The 24,487-nt window shown below is 50.7% G+C and overlaps 2 protein-coding genes and 1 long non-coding RNA gene across 5 annotated transcripts in view; all 3 read right to left on the reverse strand.

Annotated features, from left to right (window-relative positions):
• slc34a1b (solute carrier family 34 member 1b) overlaps nt 1-2,147 on the reverse strand; it is a 23,361-nt gene extending 21,214 nt beyond the window's left edge. The window contains exons 1-2 of one of the 2 annotated variants that reach the window (XM_030368757.1): nt 2,042-2,147; nt 842-966 (exon numbers count right to left, since the gene is read on the reverse strand). In XM_030368757.1, coding sequence (XP_030224617.1) covers nt 842-908 — 67 coding nt within the window. In that variant the 5' untranslated portion in view covers nt 909-966; nt 2,042-2,147. Of the gene's footprint in view, nt 1-841; nt 989-2,041 lie in introns of both variants that reach the window. The other variant, XM_030368756.1, reaches the window with a different exon arrangement.
• A 1,709-nt stretch (nt 2,148-3,856) lies between these two features.
• Nucleotides 3,857-10,437, reverse strand: LOC115552582 (uncharacterized). Of its 2 annotated transcripts, none has more exons than XR_003978336.1 (5): nt 9,745-10,437; nt 5,765-5,902; nt 5,480-5,557; nt 5,318-5,371; nt 3,857-4,623 (listed from the first exon to the last, which is right to left on the reverse strand). It is a non-coding gene; the product is annotated as an uncharacterized LOC115552582 (long non-coding RNA). The 2 variants fall into 2 exon arrangements; XR_003978337.1 differs by lacking the exon at nt 9,745-10,437 and adding an exon at nt 7,516-7,922.
• Nucleotides 10,438-11,866: 1,429 nt separating this feature from the next.
• rgs14b (regulator of G protein signaling 14b) lies at nt 11,867-24,170 on the reverse strand. Its single transcript, XM_030367754.1, has 16 exons — nt 24,001-24,170; nt 22,541-22,562; nt 22,255-22,406; nt 22,028-22,120; nt 21,373-21,516; nt 20,269-20,442; nt 20,064-20,118; nt 19,782-19,870; nt 19,445-19,648; nt 19,181-19,254; nt 16,889-17,015; nt 16,690-16,771; nt 15,070-15,125; nt 14,451-14,544; nt 13,729-14,079; nt 11,867-12,171 (listed from the first exon to the last, which is right to left on the reverse strand). The coding sequence occupies exons 1-16, from the start codon at nt 24,043-24,045 to the stop codon at nt 11,867-11,869; spliced, it is 2,067 nt and encodes a 688-aa protein (XP_030223614.1). The 5' UTR covers nt 24,046-24,170.
• Between the last annotated feature and the right edge of the window lie 317 nt (nt 24,171-24,487).

Genomic DNA, 24,487 nt, shown 5'->3' on the forward strand with positions numbered 1-24,487 from the left:
TGCACGGGGCCCTCTCTCTCTCTCCTAGCAGTGCACGGGGCCCTCTCTCCTAGCAGTGCACGGGGCCCTCTCTCTCTCTCCTAGCAGTGCACGGGGCCCTCCCTCTCTCCTAGCAGTGCACGGGGCCCTCCCTCTCTCCTAGCAGTGCACGGGGCCCTCTCTCCTAGCAGTGCACGGGGCCCTCTCTCCTAGCAGTGCACGGGGCCCTCTCTCCTAGCAGTGCACGGGGCCCTCTCTCCTAGCAGTGCACGGGGCCCTCTCTCTCTCTCTCCTAGCAGTGCACGGGGCCCTCTCTCTCTCTCCTAGCAGTGCACGGGGCCCTCTCTCCTAGCAGTGCACGGGGCCCTCTCTCTCTCTCTCTCCTAGCAGTGCACGGGGCCCTCCCTCTCTCCTAGCAGTGCACGGGGCCCTCTCTGCTAGCAGTGCACGGGGCCCTCTCAGCTAGCAGTGCACGGGGCCCTCTCTGCTGGGACTGGGGGCTCTGGGGGGGCGGACCTTAGCCCTGGGAAAGTTGGGAAGTTAAAGTGAGGGATAACTGGATGTAGAACTTTAAATAACCGTACCACAGAGATCTCCAGGACTCACCGACCGAATGTCTAGTAAATGTAATATAATAATGAGGATAAATGTCTAAATATACAGTATATACATCTCACAGTCAGCTATAAACCGACTGTTAGCTTGGTGAAGGAGCCAGGAGGGACAATAGACTCATTTCATAAAAACCTTCTTTTCAGATTTGAACGCACACCTTCATTACAAACGCAGACGCTTTGGACGACTGAGATGCGTCCTAGGACGCATCTCAGTCGTAGGAGGCGGAGCCTGGAGTCTAGTTTACCAGGGGAGTTGGGTAGGCCTTCGAGGCTCCCCACGGAGGGCAGTAAGATGATGTGCCGGGATAACATCGCTATGGGTGCTATGGGGCTCCTGTGGGGTTGTTGGGGGGGCGGCTTGAGTCGATTGCTGCAGAGAGAAAGACAGATAACTGAGAAAATGAATGGAGTGTATCAGCCACCTGCAGGGTGAGGACAAAACAAGTCAAATGAGTTCAAACCGCATGTCTTTTAGCGAGACACTTTTGCACTTCTGATAAAGAGTATTTTCATCGCGCCACCGAGTTTATCGCTTATGAGGAGCTGCAGCGCTCTGTTTATTCTCTGGCAGGTGTCCTTGGATTTGCAGGTCAACCGTTTGGCTGTCGTCCAAGAAGAAAAACACAAAACATGAAACATATCGTCTCAGAGCACTGCGCCTTAAACTGCATCGTCAAATGAACGCCTTATCAGGGCAATAAAGGAAACCTCAACACCCGCGTAAAACAGTTTCTGCCCTCAATTTTCTGATGCAGCTGCAGGCTGGATCGAGCCATTCATCGCGGGTTATAGAAATCTGATCAACTCCAAACATTTGCCTTTTTTCTTTTTCTACATCTCGCTTCCTTGCTGTTTTCTGTTTTGTTTCCTGGCTCTGCTATTATGTACTTTAGTATAGCACAGGGATCCAGGAGGAAGACCCTTGATCTTAAAGGCAGCGGTTTGGATGGAAGGTTTAGTAATTACAGTAGCCTTATTACTGTAATTACTTTGACCACATCATCTGAATTGTCCACGCCATTGTGATGTTAAAGTAGTGGGTTGTGTGTGTGTGTGTGTGTGTGTGTGTGTGTGTGTGTGTGTGTGTGTGTGTGTGTGTGTGTGTGTGTGTGTGTGTGTGTGTGTGTGAGTGTGTGTGCGATTAAACTCATGCATATATTTCACACAAAATGATTGTCATTGCATGCAGTTTTATGGTTAAAGCAAATCCTGGGTTGCTAACCATGGGGGATTGCTGTCAATTCATGACAGCTGTATTGTGAATAGATCCTAAACTATATGAGTCCTGGCAAGCATTAAATATACAATAAATTATTCAACAAAAATAATGTCATGAAACATTGCACATTAAAGATGTAAGACTTGAAAATGATCGAGGTACTCATTGAATAGTATATCTGGTTGATTTAGTTTATCTTTCAGTCAATATCATCGATGAAGCTTACCTTGGTATTGGAGGTGTGAACCACGGACCCCTGAACGGAGTGTGTTGGTGGCAGGCATTAAATAGAGCGTGTGAACTTTATTATAAGAGCTTTACAGAGAAACTCCTCTCCTCTTGCTGATTAACTTGGTGGTAACTTAGTGTTAACCAGTAACACTGGGTAATATACAGCCAGACCAGTAACCTTACTTCACATTCTGCATTCTGCTCAGGGTTCATCCAGTTCGGCTAAAATAATATTTAAAAGGTGGTTCGGTTCAACCAGATATTTTTTTAAGTGGTTTATTTAGTCAGCTCTTTCTATCTCATTTTGATTTAGGATGGCTGCCTGAACCAGCCAGGGTCCTCTGATTCAGGGAAAAAAAAATCTGACATCTAGTGGTCAACTGAGGAACGGCCATTACGCATTCCATTGATATTATTTGTTCAAATTATGGAGGAAATTATTATTATTAATATTATTCAAATTCATTGCATTTGAATATTTTTTATGATTATAAAACCATTTTTATAGATAAAAAAACCTCAAACCATCCACGCACTGACCCATGATTAAACACACACTAACACTCAGGACCTCAGCCTCAGTTATCAGGGCCGTTGTTGTCGATTAAATGGGGTTATTGTTAATAATTATGGTTTTATTATTCAGTCATTTCTGTCATATCTGCGTTTTTTTCTAAACAAAGTACAAAGAATCAGCTGATGCGAGGCTTTTATTCTGAAATCCTGGGGAGCAGCGGAGCAACGCACGAACTCAGGCGGACCCAGCGGGGGGGGGGGGGGGGGGGGGGGGGGGGGGGGGGGGGGGGGGGGGGGGGGGGGGGGGGGGGGGGGGGGGGGGGGGGCAGGAGGGACGACTCGGGGGAGGGGGGAGTTTATATAAATGTGTTATTGGGGAAACTGGAGTAGAAATTAAGCATGCTATTAAACGAAGGGGGAGAGAGAGAGAGAGAGAGAGAAAGAGAGAGAGAGAGAGAGAGAGAGAGAGAGAGAGAGAGAGAGAGAGAGAGAGAGAGAGAGAGAGAGAGAGAGTTCATGGAATAATTTGAAAGGAGATAGACCCACTGACACGCATATGCTCACTCAATGGTAACCACACTAACTGTCTCTCTCTTCCTCGCTCTCTTGCGCTCTATCTCACACAAACAATCACCCACTCTCCCCCTCTCTACCACTCTCCCTGTCACTCTCACACACACACGCACACGCACACACACACAAACACACACACACACAAAACCACAGACGCGCGCAGCAGTAAGTGACAATCTGGCTATGAACCAACGTCAGTGGTAAAAGCCCTTCCTGCCGATAAGCCCTCCCAAGATGTTAGCTAGAGCGAGGAGAGGAGGGGGCTCTGTGCTCTGCTTCGTCTGGCGCCCCCACCAGGCGGCCTGGGGTTAAACCAGGCTACCAACCAGTGGGTGAAACTCTCCCCCTCTGCCAATCAGAGTGTGACAGATGCCATGCAGCTGGCGCTCTTCCTGCGAATCAGTCCGTAACCGTCCCAGAGAGAGGCCAAACGTCCCCCAACCTTGCACCAGTAAGTGGAATATAAACCAGCACTGGGCCGGCTGGGTTGTACTCTGTCATTTGAAAGGCTGCCTTGTTGCCTGACTGGTTCAAGGTCTTGCTTTGAGAGACAACTGTGTTGCTTTTAACTTGACGGGACTGCACACATACACACACACATATATATACTGTACATACATACATTTTCCATACAACAGACATTTCCAGTCCAACATCAATGATATGAATGATACCGTGCGTCTGTTTCTGGCAAAGTGTTTCTCATTTATCATTGCACACATTCTAATCATCAATCTTTTTTATTCTTATGTTTTGACATTTTTTTTGCAATCTCTGGCAAAAATATTTCCTTCGGGATGAATAAAGCTCTTTCTTATCTTATCTTGTCTAAAAACACAAGGATGCCATGGAGGAGGCAGAGTGGAACAGGAAGTCGGTTCGAGGAAACGCCAGTGACAGGAGGTGGGGAGAGGAGTGAGGCCTTCACACTCAACCAAGACATCTTTATTGTCATTTCACATTCACTTTGCCCCAGACGATGAAATCACAATGCACATCCATAATCATGGCACATCTAATGATCGTCTTAGTGTGTGTGCGTGTTCATGTGTGTGCTTGTGTGCATGTGTGTATGGTCGTCTGGGGTGTGTGTGTGTGTGTGTGTGTGTGTGTGTGTGTGTGTGTGTGTGTGTGTGTGTGTGTGTGTGTGTGTGTGTGTGTGTGTGTGTGTGTGTGTGTGTGTGTGTTCTGGATCAGGTCGCTACAGCTGTCTCTGGGTAGAGCGCCTTGGTGTGTGTGTGTGTGTGTGTGTGTGTGTTGTGAGATGACGTCATGGGGGTGTGGGGGGGACAGCAGTCATCCGTCCCACAACAGGCGTCTGGGAGGGTAAGGGGAGGGGGGCGAGCGGGTGGGGAGGAGGAGGAGGAGGAGGAAGAGGAGGAGGGGGTGATGGTGGAGGAGGAGGGGGAGGGCGGGGGGAAGTCACTCCTGTTCCTCCTTCAGCTCCTCGGTGGAGGAGGTGGAGGACTCCGTGTCATCGGGGCCCTCCTGCAAACACAACAGGAAGCAGCACGCATTAGAAACCGCTGGTCCACCTGCTCCTGATTGGTCAATAATGCTGAAATGGTTTGTATTATTGTTCCACTAAGGGGACCCCTCATTCTGTATCAGGTCCGACCGAATGCGACCGAATGATACGATTTGATAAAAGAACAACTCCTATCTAATCACTGTTGATAACTTCGACGTTGGTAGGTGACCTCTGCTCAGCGGGGGGGGGGCGCACCACCCCCGGGGTGTACCCAGAGTGGTTTAGTCCTTACCCACAGTAAGGGGGCAATGGGGTAAGGGGGAGTATATATGTAAACCTCTCTGCCAGAGCGGTCACGGCAGGACCCTCGGGCGTTGGCCATCACATTAATATGAGTCTGCTTCACCGGCCAGCTGCCCGTGCAGCGCTACGTCAGGAGCTACGTCAGGAGCTACGTCAGGAGCTACGTCAGGAGCTACGCCAGGAGCTACGCCAGGAGCGGGCCCTGATCCGCTCTGAGAGCGGCCCCTGGGGGAGAGCGGGGGGCCGGGCTCTACAGTAGGGGCTAGATATTACTGGACGGCGGTCTGAGGAGGGAAGATGGCCGCCACATGCTGGCATGGTGTCAAGCTCCTTCATTCATTGGAAAGAAACGGCTCTCACACACACACACACACACACACACACACACACACACACACACACACTCACCTTGACATGCTCCAGCTCTGGTCTCCCTGGCAGGGACTTCTGTGAGGAGAAAGCCTAAAAAGAGGGGGGGGGAGGACAGTCAGCCGCGGGGCGGGGTCGATGGGGAGGGTTGTCTTCTCGGAGCACATGATGAAACAGAGCGTTGATGTGAGACCCACTCACCCTGCGGGGGTGCTGGAGCTCGTCCGTGGACTTGGAGCGGTTCTTCATGTGCTTCTGAGGCGATGTGTTGGTGGGAGTCTGCTGAGGGGGGGGGGGGAGACAGGGAGGGAGAGAGCGAGGGAGAGGGAGGAGGAAGAGGAGGTAGTGGTTGGAATTGTGATACCGGCCTTAATTGATTTTATTTAAATATACAGACATTGTAGAGGGAGAGAGAGCGAGAGCGAGAGAGCGAGAGAGAGAGAAATGGAGAGATCATAGGTCTGCAAAGACGTTTCTGTCACGTACCTCGTTTATTTTCTGCTCCATGGCGTTAGAATGGAGTTAAAAAAGGGAGTGATTCCAAGAGCGATCTGGCGCTGGCAACGAGGTGGAAGATGGACGACGTCCTCTGGATTGATCCTTGCAAAGGTGCGCCTGGTCTCCCTGCGTTTGGCGGGGGAGGGAGGTGATGGTGGGGTTGGGTGGGTGGGTGGATTGGGGAGAAAACACGTTGACAGCCGTGTGAGTGATGAATGCTTTATTTGTCACGAGACGTGTCATGTTCTAAGAAGCGCCAGTACAGCGCCCACGGTGATTACCCGTCTGACCGATTGAAACGTTGCTCTGCGAGGCGTTCTGAACCTCCGCTGTAGGACGCTCAAATATCTGTAACACACGCACCCCACCAGGGGGCGACTCTGTCCGAGGAAAGGCGGAGATCGTTTCCGTTTTTGGTGGCAGGCTGGCATGACCGTTTTAAGTGTGATCGTCGGTTCATAATATAATTTACACTGATTAAAGGCCCTGAGACAATTTGTGTGTGGTCAACTTTGCTGCACTTTGTCTGTCTTGGATTGCAGTCTACGCATGCTGTGTGTGTGTGTGTGTGTGTGTGTGTGTGTGTGTGTGTGTGTGTGTGTGTGTGTGTGTGTGTGTGTGTGTGTGTGTGTGTGTGTGTGTGTGTGTGTGTGTGTGTGTGTGTGTGTGTGTGTCATGTGCGTGTGTGCATGTGCGAGCCTGTGTGTGTGTGTGTGTGTGTGTGTGTGTGTGTGTGTGTGTGTGTGTGTGTGTGTGTGTGTGTGTGTGTGTGTGTGTGTGTGTGTGTGTGTGCCTGCTTTGACTCCGGGGATGGCAGGAGAAACATAAAGCATAAACTGAACCGAATTATCTTTGCCTGGGGCAACCAAACAACATCCACATAACTGAATGATTATGTGTTCACATCGACTGAGGAAACAATGCCATGCAATGATCCACCAAGATAGTTTATCTCTCACCATCACGTCACAGCACGATAAGGCTATAGTTCCGCATTAGTTCGCATTCGGTGAACAGGTGGGGGCAGAGCAGGAAGGAACCAGTCGAGCTGTCACAATAACGGTGGCTTTTTAAGAGGAGCCTAATCAAATTTCAAAAGGATGAACCAACACCATTGGAGTTTTGAAACGGTAGAGTGAGCCCCACCCTCATGCTGAGCCTGTACCCCAATCGTCCCCTTTCTACGTGTGCTGGGTTGTTTGGGATGATGCATCTTGCCTGTCTCAATCTGCTTTACTTCTTTAATAGCATGCCTTTCAATTAAGCAATTTCGCTGTGTCTTTAAGGGATTAGCGTCCTCGGTATGAAGTGAGTGAGTGAGACCAGCCCCAGCTGCGGTGCCGTGGAAAATAGACTCAAATATAAGCATCTCATTTGTAACATTGCCACAGATGTTTTTTCTTATCAATCACAATAGACTCAATAAGAACTATGCATGTGGATTATGATCGTTATTGTTGATTAAAATATTATCGCAAATGTCTCATCCACCGATGTATTCCTGCATGCCTCGTCATACTCTTAGTTTCCCTCTGATAAGCATTGACGTGGCGAGTACGAGTACGGAAACACAACAACACAACGAGCGCCTGCTGCATGTGCAGGGCTCCTGTTAGGCCGGTGGAGCGCTGTGCACGGCGGGACTCCCCTCTCGATCAGCCTCATTAAGGACAACAACGCGCCGACGGATAAACACGCAGTCGATGGCGCTGACAGCTCACGCCAGCGTTTATCATTACCTCTGTGCAGCGAGACGAGCCCGCAGGGTGATCTGTGGACCGCGTCAGGTCCGCTGACCTTATTTGGACGTGTCTCCTCCATTTTTGCTTATAATTGACACGCTGGCGGTTTGAACCCTCCCCCAGGCGGTGGTCGATGCTATAGAGTGAAACAAACAGCACAGCAGGCGTGCATGCAACGTTTGGGCCCAGCTGGGCCGCAACACAGAAGACACTTGGAGGGTGTTGGTTTCTCTTGGTGGAAAACCTCTATTGGCCTCTTACAATGCGTTGGTTATGATTCTGCAGAGATCCTAATCAAATGCTCCCATGATGGGTGATGGCTCACTGAGAGATGGCCCAAAGATAATAGCGATGTGATGAGGGCTCACTTGTCTCTCGGCCTTAACCCCGTCCCTGTTTTGCTCCTCTTACTTTTGTTTTTGAAGACACAAAGAAAGAAGATTTAAGTACATGTCTTTTGTTCGGGTTAGAAGAGCGCATGTTCACCGGGGGAGTAAAGTGCAAGGGAGCCCGGGGAAAACACGTTGATGCGAGGGAATCTTTGAATGTAAAAAAATATATATTATAGTTTATTATATATATATGAATAAAAAACACAACGCTGTGGTCTAATGCATTACCCCAGGCTACACACACGCGCACACACACACACACACACAAACCGTAAGAAGCATGCAAGACCCCTTTCTACAAGACTGGTCGACATAAATTCAGTACGAGGAGTACAAATGCGTTTCCCTTTCCTTATTGGGCCTCTCCAGCTCCTCTGCCAGTGACCTGGGGGTCGCCAACATGAGGCAGCCCCACGCAGCCCCCCTAATGCAGCCGTTTAAGAGCTAGTTAACCTTTACAGCGCTGGCTTTAACGTAGGGAGCCTGCTCATTTGTTCGTAGCGGGGAATTAACGAGACTGAAAGTTTTTTTAAGTAAATCCTTCAACAATTGGGTCACAGCTGTAATTAACTTGCTCCCATCTGGCTTAAAGCGAGATAAGACACTTTGGGGGGGGGGGGGGGTGTGTGTGTGTGTGTGTGTGTGTGTGTGTGTGTGTGTGTGTGTGTGTGTGTGTGTGTGTGTGTGTGTGTGAATGCCACTGACTATTAAACTATACACTATACCAATAGTAAGGCACTAAACATATGCAAACATTAAACTTTACAGATAATATTCCAGTGACTATCTAGGTTGAGCTGGTGGATGAATTAAATAAAAAGTACTACGTGATCACATTGAATCACTTTAAGCCCAGTTCAAGTGAGCAGGCTGCTCCAGCTGTAAATGACCTGCTGCAAACTCAGAATAACTGTGTGTGTGCGTGTGCGTGTGTGTGCGTGTGTGTGTGTCCCCATATACACACATATACAAGCAAACACAAAAATACACACACCCCTATACACTACGCAAAGATATAAATCAGAAACCCAGACACACACGCACACAAACACACACACAACACCCCTCCCCCTACATACACACACACACTGACACACACGCACACACCCACACACATCCATCCACCCAAACCCACACACACCCTGGCAGTGATTGCTTGGCCGCAGGCATGAAAGGAGCCCAGGAGGATGGGTCTTTATCACCACCGCCACAAGGACACCGTGTCCTGAGACACGGAGGGGAATCTCTGCTGCTGTATCAACCACCTCCACCAACACCACCACCAACACCACCACCAACTCCACCTCCACCACCCCTACCATCCTACCCAGCTCACCAAACGACCTCCGCACAGGAAGACAATCTGTCCCTCACCTGATAGCGAGTCAGAGTGCCAAATCCCCCACCACACACACACACACACACACACAAACTCACGCTCACACACAAACACACACACACAAACACACTCACACACACACCATGCATATTCACAGCAGAGCGGGTGATTACACATCCCACAGCACTGGGAAGGGTGTGGCGAGGGAGGGAATTCCTCCACAACCCCCCCCCCCCCTCCCCCTGCACCCTCCTGAATAATGGAATATCAATCATAAACCATAAATCACGACAATGGGATCATCCAGCATCCACACCGCTGACTTCAGAATAACGCTGAGAAAGAGAGAGACATACGGACGCGGTCCAGACAGACAGACAGACAGACAGACACATGCTGTCCCCCAACCCCCCCCCCCCTCCCCCCCACCCAATTACACCTGAATTGCTGGCATGCATCCTAATAATAATGAGGGATTGGGGAGAGTCCACTCACCTTGCTCTCCCTCCCTCTCTCTCTCTCTCTCTCTCTCGGGGAGGTTGTGCGTGGAGGTTGTGCGTGGAGGCTGTGCGTGGAGGTTGTGCGTGGAGGTTGTGCGGGGAGGTTGTGTGTGCTGCTCCTGCTCTGCCTGCCGATGGTGTGTCTGCCTCTCAGAGCACACCCCTCTCTCTGCCCATTCACTACTCTGCCACCAACGCAGCGACTGCGCGCACACACACACACACACACACACACACGCTCAGCGCACCGACCAGCCAATCAGAGCTCAGTCCCTTTTGTGCGTTCGTCTTGAGAGTGACTGAATGTCATACTGAAACACAATTTAAGATATTGTATGGAGGATATATGTGGTTATGCATTCAATATTATTTTGTATATATTCTCAGATTCATATAATGTGGGTAGATTATGCAGTCTATAGGAATGTATTTTAAGGCTTTTGTGAAACTATTACATGGTGGGGATCCAAGTCAAAGTCAGCTTTATTGTTAACTCCAGATGATGTGCCAGACCAACGGAGGGATCGAATAGCGTTTGTCTCAACCCACGGTGCATGAGGAGAGAAGGAGAAAAGTAAATAACTAATAAATAAATAGTGCAAAGAATAGTGCAAAATAATTCTGAATAGTGCCAAGGTAAGGCAAAACAAAACTACACATAAAATAGTTTAAAAAGTAAATAGATTGAAATGTGCAATATGAAGAACATTATGGGTTTCAAAGTCCAGAGATGGTGGCGGCAAAGGGAGAGAGGGGAGAGAGGGGAGGGAGGGAGGGAGGGAGGGAGAGAGGGGAGGGAGGGAGGGAAGGGAGGGAGGGGAGGAGAGGGAGAGGGGAGGGAAGGGAGGGAGGGACGGGAAGGGAGGGAGGGTAGAGAAGAGAGAGGGGAGGGGAGGGAGAGAAGGGAGGGAGAGAGGAGGGAAGGGAGGGAGGGACGGGAAGGGAGAGGAAGGGGAGAGAAGGGAGGGAGAGGGGAGGGAAAGGAGGGAGGGAAGGGAGAGGGGAGAGAAGAGAGAGGGGAAGGAAGGGGGAGAAGGGAGGTAGGGAGGGGAGGGAAGGGAGAGAGGGGAGAGAGGGAGGGAAGGGAGAGAGGGAAGGGAGAGAGGGGAGAGAGGGAAGGGAGGGAGGGAAGGGAGAGAGGGGAGGGAGGGAGGGAAGGGAGAGAAGGGAGAGAGGGGAGGGAGGGGAGGGAGGGAGGGAAGGGAGAGAGGGAAGGGAGAGAGGGGAGAGAGGGAAGGGAGGGAGGGAAGGGAGAGAGGGGAGGGAGGGGAGAGAAGGGAGGGAAGGGAGAGAGGGAAGGGAGAGAGGGGAGGGAGAGAGGGAAGGGAAGGGAGAGAGGGGAGGGAAGGGAGGGAGGGAAGGGAGAGAGGGGAGAGAAGGGAGAGAGGGGAGGGAAGGGAGAGAAGGGAGAGAGGGGAGGGAGGGACGGGAGAGAGGGGACAGAAGGGAGAGAAGGGAGAGAGGGGAGGGAGGGAGGGAGGGAAGGAGAGAGGGAAGGGAGAGAGGGGAGGGAAGGGAGAGGGGGGAGGGAGGGAGGGAAGGGAGAGAGGGGAGGGAGGGGAGGGAGGGAGGGAAGGGAGAGAGGGGAGGGAGGGACGGGAGAGAGGGGACAGAAGGGAGAGAGAAGGGAGCGAGGGGAGGGAGAGGAGGGAGGGAGTGAGGGCAGAGTTGAGCTTCCTGACCGCCTGGTGGAGTCGGCCCGGAGGCTGCTAACCGTCTCCCAGACGGCAGGAGGCTGGAGGGGCTGGAGGGGTGGCTGGGGTCCCCAACTATGCTGAGGGGTGGCTGGGGTCCCCCACTATGCTGAGGGGTGGCTGGGGTCCCCCACTATGCAGAGGGGTGGCTGGGGTCCCCCACTATGCAGAGGGGTGGCTGGGGTCCCCAACTATGCTGAGGGGTGGCTGGGGTCCCCCACTATGCTGAGGGGTGGCTGGGGTCCCCCACTATGCAGAGGGGTGGCTGGGGTCCCCCACTATGCTGAGGGGTGGCTGGGGTCCCCCACTATGCTGAGGGGTGGCTGGGGTCCCCCACTATGCTGAGGGGTGGCTGGCGTCCCCCACTATGCTGAGGGGTGGCTGGCGTCCCCCACTATGCTGAGGGGTGGCTGGCGTCCCCCACTATGCTGGTTGCTTTGCGGGGGGGGCGGTCCCGTAGCTGTCCAGGAGGGAGGGGAGTGGGACGGCCCGTCCAGCAGCCTTCCCCGTGCGCTGCAGGGTCCGGCGGTTGGAGCCTCTCCCGGACCCTGCAGCCTTCCCCGTGCGCTGCAGGGTCCGGCGGTTGGAGCCTCTCCCGGACCCAGCAGCCTTCCCCGTGCGCTGCAGGGTCCGGCGGTTGGAGCCTCTCCCGGACCCTGCAGCCTTCCCCGTGCGCTGCAGGGTCCGGCGGTTGGAGCCTCTCCCGGACCCTGCAGCCTTCCCGTGCGCTGCAGGGTCCGGCGGTTGGAGCCTCTCCCGGACCCCACGGTGATGCAGCCGTCAGGGTCCTCACAGAAGGTGGACAGGTTCAGATGGTGTTAGAAATGGAGCTACGTTAGGTTTTTCAATCTGTTGTTTTGTAAGCTATTCTATTTGATTGAGTTAATGATTACACCCAAACAATGCCCTCCATAGCCCCCTCAGACTAAAGAAGCTCTCACATATTTGCAACAGGTCTTTGAAGCCAAAGAATGGGGACAGATGGGGACAGACAAAAGCAGCTCTGCACTGATCTCCGTAGTGGACTCATTCTTTGACGGCGTGATCTTAAAGACTAAAGGAATACGGAGAGAAGGCCTCATATTTGAGCTGTTTTCCTCCAACAATCTACTTTATGACAAAGTGCAAATTAAAAGTCAATGTTACATTTCACCAATGTTTATGTAATTGCGCTCACACAACCATATATTTCTTGAACCAGAACTGTCCCCTTTAACAGAAACGGACATAAAAAGCCAAAGCCCAGAAAACATTTTTATTTTGAAAATATGCAATGTGGGCTAACGTCACCACCAAGGAACCTGAGCCGTGATGTAGCTGAAACGCAGTACTGAGAATCATCTCCAGTCTTCAGAGGACAGTAGTAAGGGGCAGGAGATCTAACAAAGGGATTGGCCAAGTGTCGACACAGCAAACAAACATCACGCAATCATATAGAAAATAAACATTTTACAAAATAAATATATCAAGCCTTTATAATCTTTCTTAAAAAACAAGAATTGTTTGTGCAACACACGCACTAATATCCACAAAATGACTGCTGGTCAGTCCCCTCAGAGGCCCTGCCCAGTTTGTCCCGTCCTCAGGTTGACCACCCGTAGCTAGAGTCAGAACCCAGAGTCAGAACCCAGAGTCAGAACCCAGAGTCAGAACCCAGAGTCAGAACCCAGAGTCAGAACCCAGAGTCAGAACCCGGGTTATTAGACGAGCAACGCGCCATGGAGATGAAGACAGGGGGGTGAAGAGCTGGGTTTAACTGTGGGAACCCTGCAGCTAGCCATCTATCCCATTCAAATTAAATAGAAACATTTCCTTAGCACCTGAAACACTTTTTCATAACATAGCTCTTAACATTGAAGCAAATAACAATTCATTGGTTTCAAACAGTGTTTTCTTTTCACGGGGTACCCCTCCGTGTTGCCCCACTGTCCGACCAGGAAAACAGTCCGGGAAAATCCATAAAAAAATAAAAAAGGGAACAAGAGCCTTCCTCTGAGGGTGACCAAAGCCACCAGGCCGCTGCCCTTCACACATTGAGGGGCCGAAGATAACGCACAGAGGACCAAGGAACACCCCGGGACCCCTGCCCCCCCGGGTCCCCTGCCCCCCCGGGACCACGGGACCCCCCCCCCCCCGCCCCCCCCGGGTCCCCTGCCCCCCCGGGTCCACGGGACCACGGGACCACGGGACCCCCCCCCCCCCCCCCCGCCCCCCCCGGGTCCCCTGCCCCCCCGGGACCACGGGACCACGGGACCCCCGCCCCCCCCCCCGCCCCCCCCGGGTCCCCTGCCCCCCCGGGACCACGGGACCCCCCCCCCCTGCCCTCCCGGGTCCCCTGGGGGGCTGGGGGCATCCGATGGACGTTTCCTTGAGGCTCTTGGGCTCCGGCTCCGGGGGCGCCGGCGCGCCCCCCTCCGCCCCCCCTCCGGGGCCCCCTGTGACGTGGGGGGCGGCGGGGGGAGGGGTGGGGGGGCTGCTGGCGGGGGGGCTGCTGGTGGGGGCGTCGGGGGCGGGGGGGTCTCCGGGCTGGGCGGGCAGCAGCAGGAAGGCGGGCAGCTCCAGGTGCTCCCGGGTCAGAGGCCCTCGCTGGTCGTCCACCCGGCAGCACTGGGCGCGGGCCAGTAGCTCCAGCATCTCTGCCCCGCGGGAGAGAGGTGTCAGGCTCACGGCCCTAGCGCTGCTTCCTGAGGTTCTATTTGCTGCTTTATCTACGGTTCCCGTCCTGTGACGTCACGGGGATGGGCTGATTGTCCTAACAACAATTGCCAGCGTTTGATAAAAAACTATTTTCCAATTAGGAATTGGTCTGAAGGCACAATAGTGCCTTCAGACCAATTCCTCATGTAGGGAAAGGCAGATGGGAATTCGATTCATCCGAGTCCTGGCCTGGCTTTTCAAATATCAAATACACCAATTGAAGTGAAAATATAAGGATGCTTGGTAAAATAGATAGATATGACGGGGCTGCGCCTGTGAGACCAGTCAGCCACTCCCTGCTAATTCATACCCTCTATGTCGCATATCTTACTGGGCCTGGGTTGGGTTCTGTCCGGCTGTCCACTCGCCCGCGCCCCGTTCCCGTCCGGAGACGCTGTGCTGCCCTGGAAACAAACTTACAATCAAAGCCCATCACCCACTTTACATCTTAACATGAAACTACATTACAATCAAAGCCCATCACTTTACATCGTAACATGAAAGTACATTACAATCAAAGCCCATCACTTTACATCGTAACGTGAAACTACATTACAATCAAAGCCCATCACTTTACATCGTAACATGCAGCCTGGGGGAACAGCAGGTAACAATAAGCTAATGCTGAGCAAAGCCTTAATATGAACAACTACATCGTGATCGGCTAAAAAGAAAAAAAAGAAAACAGAATTACATCCTGTAAAAAGATTCAGCTCTGCATTTCATTAAGGTTTAGTTGATGTTGGAACTATTTGTGTGTGTGTGTGTGTGTGTGTGTGTGTGTGTGTGTGTGTGTGTGTGTGTGTGTGTGTGTGTGTGTGTGTGTGTGTGTGTGTGTGTGTGTGTGTGTGTGTGTGTGTGTGTGTGTGTGTGTGTGTGTGTGTGTGTGTGTGTGAGAGATCTGATTGGCTCAGAGTGCTGAGTCTCACCTGTTTGGTGGCTGTGGTACCAGTACTGCCTCTGGACCCAGGACTGCTGTCTTTGTCTACGCACAGGACATAAAGACACAACAAAATTGCTCTGGGAACCAGTGTGTTCATTATGAATAGAACACCATTCCTCAGACGGCCCGGCCACGGGGGTCGTAGTAAACAGGGAGACGCACGGTGGTGTTCCAGCGCCGCGTCTAGGCGGTGCTAAACATCAACCCAGTGGAATGAAACATTACTGACAATAGTTTAACGGCCTCTTCTGGGACAGAGGCGCGCTCTCTCGCTCTCCCCCTCTCTCCCCCTCTCCCCCTCTCTCCCTCCCCCTCTCTCTCTCCCTCTCTCTCTCTCCCTCTCCTTCCTATAAATTGAATAGCTGTAGCTCCGCCGCGGCCTGCTGATCCAAAGTGAAGTGGTGTTCGGGTCTCGGGGCACGGGGATGAGGACGTGAGCTGAACTCGATGTGACACCCCGCTCAGACGCGCCAAATGAACCGCGACACCGGGACCTAACACAAACAAATGAAACCCGAGGAACGGGCCGAGATACGGGAGCACAACGACAAGGCACTGATAGTAGAAGGGACTGCAACACGGCTTTTTATTAAGGGTAGGTGCTGACCAAGGACGTAGTGAAGTAGATGGAGCGCAGGAGGAGACAGATTATTCAAAGTGGACAAGGGGGCGAGCCCCGGACCGAATAGCAGTGTCTCTCTCTGCTGAGCTGATTCACGGAGTGATTTCTTAAGAGCGAACGACCGGATGGAGCAGCAGAGGAGATCACCAGGCCGTTCAGATGACATCTCAACGTTACGACATAGGAGGAAGTTGGGGCCATGGATGTGTGACTCCGGTTAGCCTCGAGAAGAACCGAGGTTAAGAAACTAAACAAAACGGGAACATTGAGCATATGGTCCAAAGGGGCGTGTGCTACGCTGCAGCGATGCACCAGAAGGAGGTGGTGGTCTCCTGCTGGACACGTCACCGAGCGCTGGGCTGCTTCCGTTTCTCCTTGGTTGAAATGCTCTGTACAGCAAACCCGCGTCGATACAATTGCGTCGCTGTTCATTTTCTTCAAACCCAAAGGTAGAATCAGGCCCGGCTGCCGTAGGACATTCTGCCCTTCAGAAAGCTCAGAGTTTAGATTTCATAATTCATCTTCTCAAATTCAAAACAAAGCATGAAACATCCTAAGTCTCCAGGGGATCAGGGTAGCTGAAACCCGGTCCACTCTCCCCCCTCTCTGCACCGATATAGCACATTATTATGGGATGAGGGTTTGCAGAAGGCAAGTGTTGAACTCACGCCGATCAGCTGTCAATCAGATAGCAGGTGAGCAAAATGAATCGTCTTTGTCTCAGATTTGCCGCTTTTACATTTGAGGCATCAGGGTAAGCCTACATGAACACACGTCCTGCCTAATCTCATAAACATGATACCAAGATCCATTTGGTTAACCTGCCATCATGTCCACCAAAACCTCAAAGCCGACCACTAGGGCAAGGCTTGTCTTCTGTGATGGTCACCATGCTTTATTCTCCGTTTCATGGTCAACATCAGAACACACAACCCAACCCAAGCCCTCGCTGGCTGCAGTGGTGGGGAGGGACAGCGTACACACCTTTGATACTGTGGAGCTGCAGCGTCTTATTGGCCAGTTGGTACACACAGGTGGCCATGTCCAGAGCCTGGCTGCTCCCACTCTGAGGAACACACAGAACCGCTCAGAGACGAGGCCTCCTCAGCGCAGCAACGCGCTCCCATGTACCTAGCATCTCTCGACACACATGAACATCCGTGAGCAGCGCATCGACCGTTACCATGGTGACCAGCGTGTCCTGGAGTTTGAGCGGGTTCTTCTGAAGCACCACGGAGAGGGTGTCCTGCAGAGTCCGGCTGGACTTCACCATATACACCGTCGTCTTACCCGTGGACACCACCTCCAGCCTACACACACACACACACACACACACACACACACACACACACACACACACACACACACACACACACACACACACACACACACACACACACACACACACACACACACACACACACACACACACACACACACACACACACACAGTCAGAGTACAGCTGGTTTATAGCTAGAGTCCCCACACATATCTGGAACCGGAGATTCCTGCCATAGTCTCATCTCTTTGTTTATAAAAACTAAAATCAAGCAATAGATAAATACAGAAAATTATGTTTGTTAGAAAGTTCTCTCTTCTTCTGAATGTCAATCGAATCGATACTTCTGCGTTAGTACACAACACATTAGTCGCGTTTACATGGCACATCTGATCCCCATAGATTTCTATGCGGAATAGATCTGTTCCTAAAATGTGATCCGAATGTACTGTATACATGGAAGTAACAAAAGTGTCCGTTATGTCTCTTGCGCACACCTGACACATCTCTGGACCGGCGGCGACATAATGGACGTCTTATCACTATTTGGCATTGTGAATTAGATTTTAATGAAAGCACAGCAGGAGAGAGCTTTTCTCTGCCTGCTCCTTCAATTAAGAAGGAGGAGGACAGCACATCTATGTCAATTTCTCGTCCGATCTTTATATTTCCCCCCTCCTCCAAGAGAACATTAGTCTCCTCGAAGGTCCAATTGCGAACTACTGCAGCTGCCATCCCTCTAAGTTAAGAAGTATATTAACGTTCAGCCTGCAAAAGTACTAGTAGTAGCCTACTCCATTTACAGTTATCTCGGACGCGCGCGGACATTACGATACGCAAACCCGTCATTAATAAACACTAGGGCTGTAACGATACACAAACTCACGATTCGGTTTGTATCACGATTTTTGTCCCACGGTTCGATACATCCCACGATTTTTTGAAATTTAAAAAGCATTTTATTTAAACAACACTTATATACCAATTAACTTAATGTAACATTTAATAACAAATAATTTGGAACACTGAACAGATTTGAACAGAAAGAATACTATTAAAGTATAGCTAAATGAATAAAGAAATAACGTGTGGGAGGATGCTTTTTTCAACTGTTTGGTTGGTTTAGTCAAATATCCTTATTAGCACTACTTATTAGGCTATGTAGCTTAAATAATGACATAATCAGGCCGTATAGAATGCAACATGTTTAATAGCCTAACTTTCAATAGATGGAGAAAAACCTGAAGGTCATGAACGTCGCAATAACGAGGCGTTACGAGTGTGCGCCAGAATGGCAATGTGCGTATGCGTGTGTGAGTGACGTCAGCGAGTGAGTGGACGAGCGAGGAGAGCGAGCGGTAGCGCGTGTGTCTAGTGAAGAAGCGAACGAGTCCGGTAGAATAAAGTACCCATCCTGTCAATAATCGGTGGCCGCTTCATTCCGGCACTTCGACGGCTGTGGAGAAATGCGATCCTCCGTAGCCACGGAGGATTGCAGTCGCATACTTACGGCATCGATAGGAGGGGGCGCTGTCAGCAGACTATTATCTAGACAAATTATTAGCAAATTTCAATCGGACAATTTGACCGCAGAGTTAGAAAGGGCGTATCGCGCTTCTGCCTTCTCACACCGCGAGACAGGATCGTGGCTTTGAGTATCGCGATTTTCGGTTTGATACGCGTATCGTTACAGCCCTAATAAACACCCATGTCCCGTCGCTTAGCAACCGGACACGCTTACCAGACTGCTTTTACGGAGTGATAACAAAGACGTGAATCAGGCAATAAATCCACTTTCCTTGACAGCGGTCAAGTTCGGTGTACATAAAAGTACAGACGGAGCTCAGTGGACCAATTTCGAACTACTGCAGCTGCTCCAAGTTAAACCCCAATCTATTCTGAATAAGTGTATACATGGCGATTAAAACGGACTACACCACCTCTTCTATTCGGCATAGAATTTTATGCCGAACAGATAATTGTATTCCGAATGAGGCGTATACATGATCATTTTCTAATCCGCATAGAAATCCATGTGGATCAGATGTGTCCATGTAAACGCGGCTATTGACTGGAGAAGGGGTCTTCAATCATGGTATTGTTATTTGTGAGCCCTTTGTTTTGGAATTTACTCCTCCACCCTGAGTCAGAAGCACAGCGAGGCAGAAGGAGAGGAGAGCAGCCCCCAGACTCACGTGAGCATCACTCTGAGCTCCAAGGTCACCTGCTGGTCTCGCAACACGGAGCAGTCCTGATCCATAGATAAGGGCTGTGGGGACACACACACACACACACACACACACACACACACACACACACACACACACACACACACACACACACACACACACACACACACACACACACACACACACACACACACACACACACACACACACACTAAGAAGATGCTGAAATACAGAGAGTGGTAGGGGGGCAGTTGGGTGGGGGGGCAGTACCTTGTCCCGGAGGTAGATGATGACGTCTTTCAGCGGGAAGCCCCTCTTCTCACACAGGCCGGCCAACATGTCCCTCAGGGAGAGGCCGGCCCGGGTGGGGGCCAGGGAGGCGCTGCCGTCGGGCAGGAACACGCAGCAGTACCCCCCCTCGCCCAGACGCCTCCCCCCCGGGGCCCCCGGGGAGCCGGGGCTCAAGCCTCCGTCCTGGGGCGGGGACACACACAGAGCGGTGAGACAGAGGCAGAACCCTGGTCCTCGTTAAATCAGCGCTGATCTGGGATCTGGGTCAGCGCTGTGTTTCTGTGTGCAGACCGGCTGGGCCTGTGGGTGTCCTGACCTCGGCCCGCCTGTAGAGGGAGCCCAACTCCATGCTGCTGGTTGACTTCACCGACATGTGGCCGCCAGCTGCTGACAACATGTCTGCGGCTGCGGAGAGGAGAAGAGAGAGAGAACCTTGGGAACTACACAATAATAATTAAACGTTAATTTAGAGTATGTATTGGTGGAAGCAGCACAGAATTACACGTTCATACACAGAACAACACGTTCATACACAGAACTACACGTTCATACACAGAACAACACGTTGATATGAGTGCAGCTGCTGTGTGGCCCTCACCTCCCCAGGATCCTCTCTTACGCCGTTGTTTGCCTGGACTGCTGTTTGACTGGTCCTAAGGATTGACACACACACACACACACACACACACACACACACACACACACACACACACACACACACACACACACACACACGTAAGCATCCATCCGTTCTCTGTACTGCGCCATCCCATTCAGAGCCCCCCTTCTCCAGCTCCTCTCACCATCTTGCCGTTGCTGGAGGAGGGGCTGTGTGCGGCGACGTCCTCCCACGACCCCATGTGGACGGCCGGGTGGCTGGGCAGAGGCCTGCCCTCCACACTGGCCAGAGAGCAGCTCTGGTAGAGGGGAGAGCGCACGAAGCGCCTGTAGCTGTCCATCTTCATCAGCTTAAAGATCTGCAGCCCCCCGCCCCCAGGCAGAGAGCACGTTCACAAACAGGGGGGCGTTTTTGAACAGGCCCATTTCCAAATTTGGTTTGGACTAATAAAGTGCATCTTATATTAAGGCTGCTAGCTAAAGGTAGGGCTCTAGAGTTGTAAAGAGAGCGCGCAGAAAATAAGAGAATTCTGAAAATAAACAACCGTCAAATTGCCTCCCTCCGCTTTCTCCTCAGAATCAGAAAAGGTTTATTGCCAAATACATTTACAGATATTAGGAATTTGTCTTGGTATTCGTATTCGTTGCGTATGATCTTAACAAACAAACGATAAACAATAATGCAAGTATTGAATAATAAGTACTGAAAAAGATAAGAGTAAATAAAAAATTACAATAAATAAAGATACTCAATATACATATACATATGCACCGTAATAAGATAAGAAGATAAGATAAGATAAGAACATCTCCTCCTGCTGCTATGACAACGCTGTGTGTGCATGTGATTGACACGCAACACCAATGATCCAAACCAATCAGGGAAGACACGCCCTAACTGGTCTGAAATTACTGGAATGCTTAAATCGAAATTGGCTCGTAACGGATAGAAAACAGGGTTCGGTAATTCCAGAGAAATTTGAAAGCATAAAACATCATGCCCCTCCCTCCAGAGCCACGCACCAAAAGATGGCCAGCTTCAGCAGTAGGTCTGCAGAGCCTAGACTCTGGTCCTGCTCCATGAGCACCAACAGCAACGTAATTAACGTTGTTCATATATTGTCGAGGAATTTGATACATTGTCTGCTTATGGGATGTGAAGAGAATTAAAAAACCTTTTTTACAGAAAATGCTACTCAAATAAATGGCCTAACTAGCTCTAAAGTAGGCAGGACAACGAGTGTGTGACAGGGATGAGTGGGAGGGTGGCTGGGCTGGAGGGGACAGACCTGGGACTGGGCCTTGTCAAACATATCTGGAGTAGGGCTCTCCAGGTCCTGGGTTTGGTTCTTGGCGGTGTCGGTGATGTTGACCGCAAAGGGGGCGCTACAGGCCAGGTAGGTCTGGTAGATGGAGCAGGCGGAGGCCTTTAGCTGGGGAGAAACCGCAGGTAGGGTCGAACCCGGTGACTCACTGGACCCTCTGCTACAAATTGTTATGGGCATGAATATATCGTACCAATAAAACATTGTATTTGTAGCACTTAAGACCACATGCAGAAATAAAAACCAAACAAAATATGACCAAAATGTTAAATTAAGACAGTAAATGGGGACAAATTAAGGGCCTGCAAGGACTGCAGAGGTGAGATTTGAATGAAAGCGGTTTGGTTTTGAGTATTACAAAGAAATAAGCGAGTTTACACATCATTGAACAGACAAGAATGCAAGCTTGTTGCCACACCTACATAAAGACGTCATGGTTAGAGACGATAAAACATTTGTAATGAAATTAAAGGTTTGTTTTAACTCCCCAGCTTATATCAACAGTGCCAAAATGTCAAGCTCACACACTCCAATAAAAGTAGGTAAGGGCAGGAAGCATCAGATGTCAATACAGGTTCAAAAGTCGACCAGAAAGCCAAGGCAAACAGTGGTACCATACCTTTGCTGAACTGGTGGCTGGTATCTTCTGGAACTCTTCGCAGGCCTGCCAGAACATGATGTTTTCTGCGCTGACCTCAGAATTCAAGAAGTCCTAAACAAACAAAAGACGAACCAGACCCACATGGAAGTCAAAAACAGGCGTGCCGAGAGTCAGGGTGCAGCGGTGAAGGTGCTCGTCAGAAAAACTGGAAATCCATCGGGCGGTAGTAAGTCTAGATATCTCACAGTGAAGTAGCGCACTCCCGTGGGATCCTCCAGGAGCTTCTCGAAGGACACGGCCCAGCTCAGGACGCTGTTGGCCTGGCTGGCCGGACTGATCTGGATCCCTGGCAGGCTGGAGCTGCTGCCGGCACAGCCCCGTGTAGACATGTTCAGCTCTAAACAACACACACACCAACACACACCCACAGCATGGCCCAGGACCCAGGATTTGCATTTCGTGTACAGACATGTTTTGGTTTTGTTCTCAGGATAATACATGGGACTTAAAGTGCACATGCTTCATATTTACCTCCATCTGACACAGCCTGGCCCTTTAAGAGAGAGGTAGAAAGAGAGGGGTAGAAAAAGAGAGAGGGGTAGAAAGAGAGAGAGAGAAAGAGAGGTAGAGATAGAGAGGTAGAGATAGAGAGGTAGAGAGGTAGAGGTAGAGAGAGAGAGTTCAACAATGGAATAACAATGACATTTGACAGGTTGAGAGAGTTTACAGACTCGATAACACTAGATTTGACTTATTTTACTTGTTTACTCTTAACTTCGCCTACATTAATTGAAATCAAGTGCAACCGGATTTATTCTGAGGCTTCTTGGGGTGTGGTGCGAAAGGAAAGCTGTCAGTCACCACTACCGTGAAAACATTTCAGAATGTAACTGTTTGTCAGAGGGCGGGCGGGGCTGCGACAGAGCTAATGATGCAGCTTATGTTCGTCAGAGCAAACAAATGACCCCTGACCCATTGTGATGATGAGAATGAGGATGACGAAGAGGAATGTCTGTAGGCCTCTGTTTTTGTTTGTCAGTCACTCTTTAGGAAGTGCCCTGTGCTACGCGGTGCTACAGCTGTTGCTTTGACAGAAGGAGGAAGCGTGCTTTTCTACAGGTTGTCCCCATTCACACGCTTGTTGGTTTCGGTCCTCATTCATCATAGCGGTGTAGTGCTGCATGCCCCTTAACACCCCTCATGCCAGGCAGGGCTATATTCATTAGCCTCGCCCCTTGCTTCATTCGAATATCACATCATCTTTTGGTTCGGGAAATCATCATCACACACACACACGCACGCACGCACGCGAGTCATCATGCATCATCATCTCTGAAGTGAGCAGGCAGTACAGATGGCAAACAGTTGGAGGCCAAGGTGTGAAAGACAAAATAACCAAACCCAGAAGAGAGGAAGCTTACCCAAAATCAAAAGACGCAACAACAACCACCCAGCGCGCTAACGGCAGCCGGCTCCTTCAGAGAGCCGCTGCGGGGCCGACAGCGCAGCGCTCCGCTCAGACCGCCAGCCAGCCCTGCCCTCATGCAGCAGATTGCCTAACGGACCTGGCGGGCTTTCCACTGGTGACTCAAGCATGTGGGGGGAATCTTTCCCGAGTTACATCACACTGTAGCGGCACTGCATCAGGTCTAGGAGGAGACGATCAATGGCACTGATCTACGTGTACTGTAGGTATAACGGAGCCTGGGAAATGTAGTTTGAGAATCTACATGCACAGGGTGATTCTGAGCTTGTGAAATAATAAAATGATCAGATCTATAGTAGACTAATACTCAAGAATCAATATTTTTCACAATCAGATAGTAGGCCTACCTACCACCACCAGCTCACACATCGTCTCACAAACACACACACACACCAACACACATTGTCTCACACACACACACACACATTGTCTCTCACTGTCTCTCACACACACACACACACACACACACACACACACACACACACACACACACACACACACTCACCATGTGGGCCATGGGTAGGCCAAGGTGATTATTGTCCTTCGCCATGGTCCCCTGAACAGCTAAATGACACTAAAGGAAGTTTCTACACGTCCGAATGGCGTGCTGAGCTCCACCCAAAGCCAATGCACGCACTCATCTTCACTTGGATACTTTGAGTAACTTCCTGCATGACAGGGAAGTCAGATACAGCACGCAACCAAGTGTGAAAGAGGAAGTCAGCGTATAGGTAATGCGAGTCGTTTGCTGGTGCAAATGACATTCGTGTTGGTGTATATTCATACTGCTATTTTCGGCCAGAAGAAAGAACCGCACAAAATCCCCATGCATGTTAAGTGTAGCTAAAAACGAAATACATTAAGGCTAAACAATACGAAATAATAATAAGCATACCTTAACGCCAGCCCCGACCTCCACTCTACTATAATTGCATTGTTTCCCAATTAGTCTGAAGCGGCTTGTCTTCACAGTTTCTTTGGCGATGCGGGAG

The sequence above is a fragment of the Gadus morhua genome, chromosome 10 (assembly GCF_902167405.1).
Source record: "Gadus morhua chromosome 10, gadMor3.0, whole genome shotgun sequence".
Taxonomy (NCBI): domain Eukaryota; kingdom Metazoa; phylum Chordata; class Actinopteri; order Gadiformes; family Gadidae; genus Gadus; species Gadus morhua.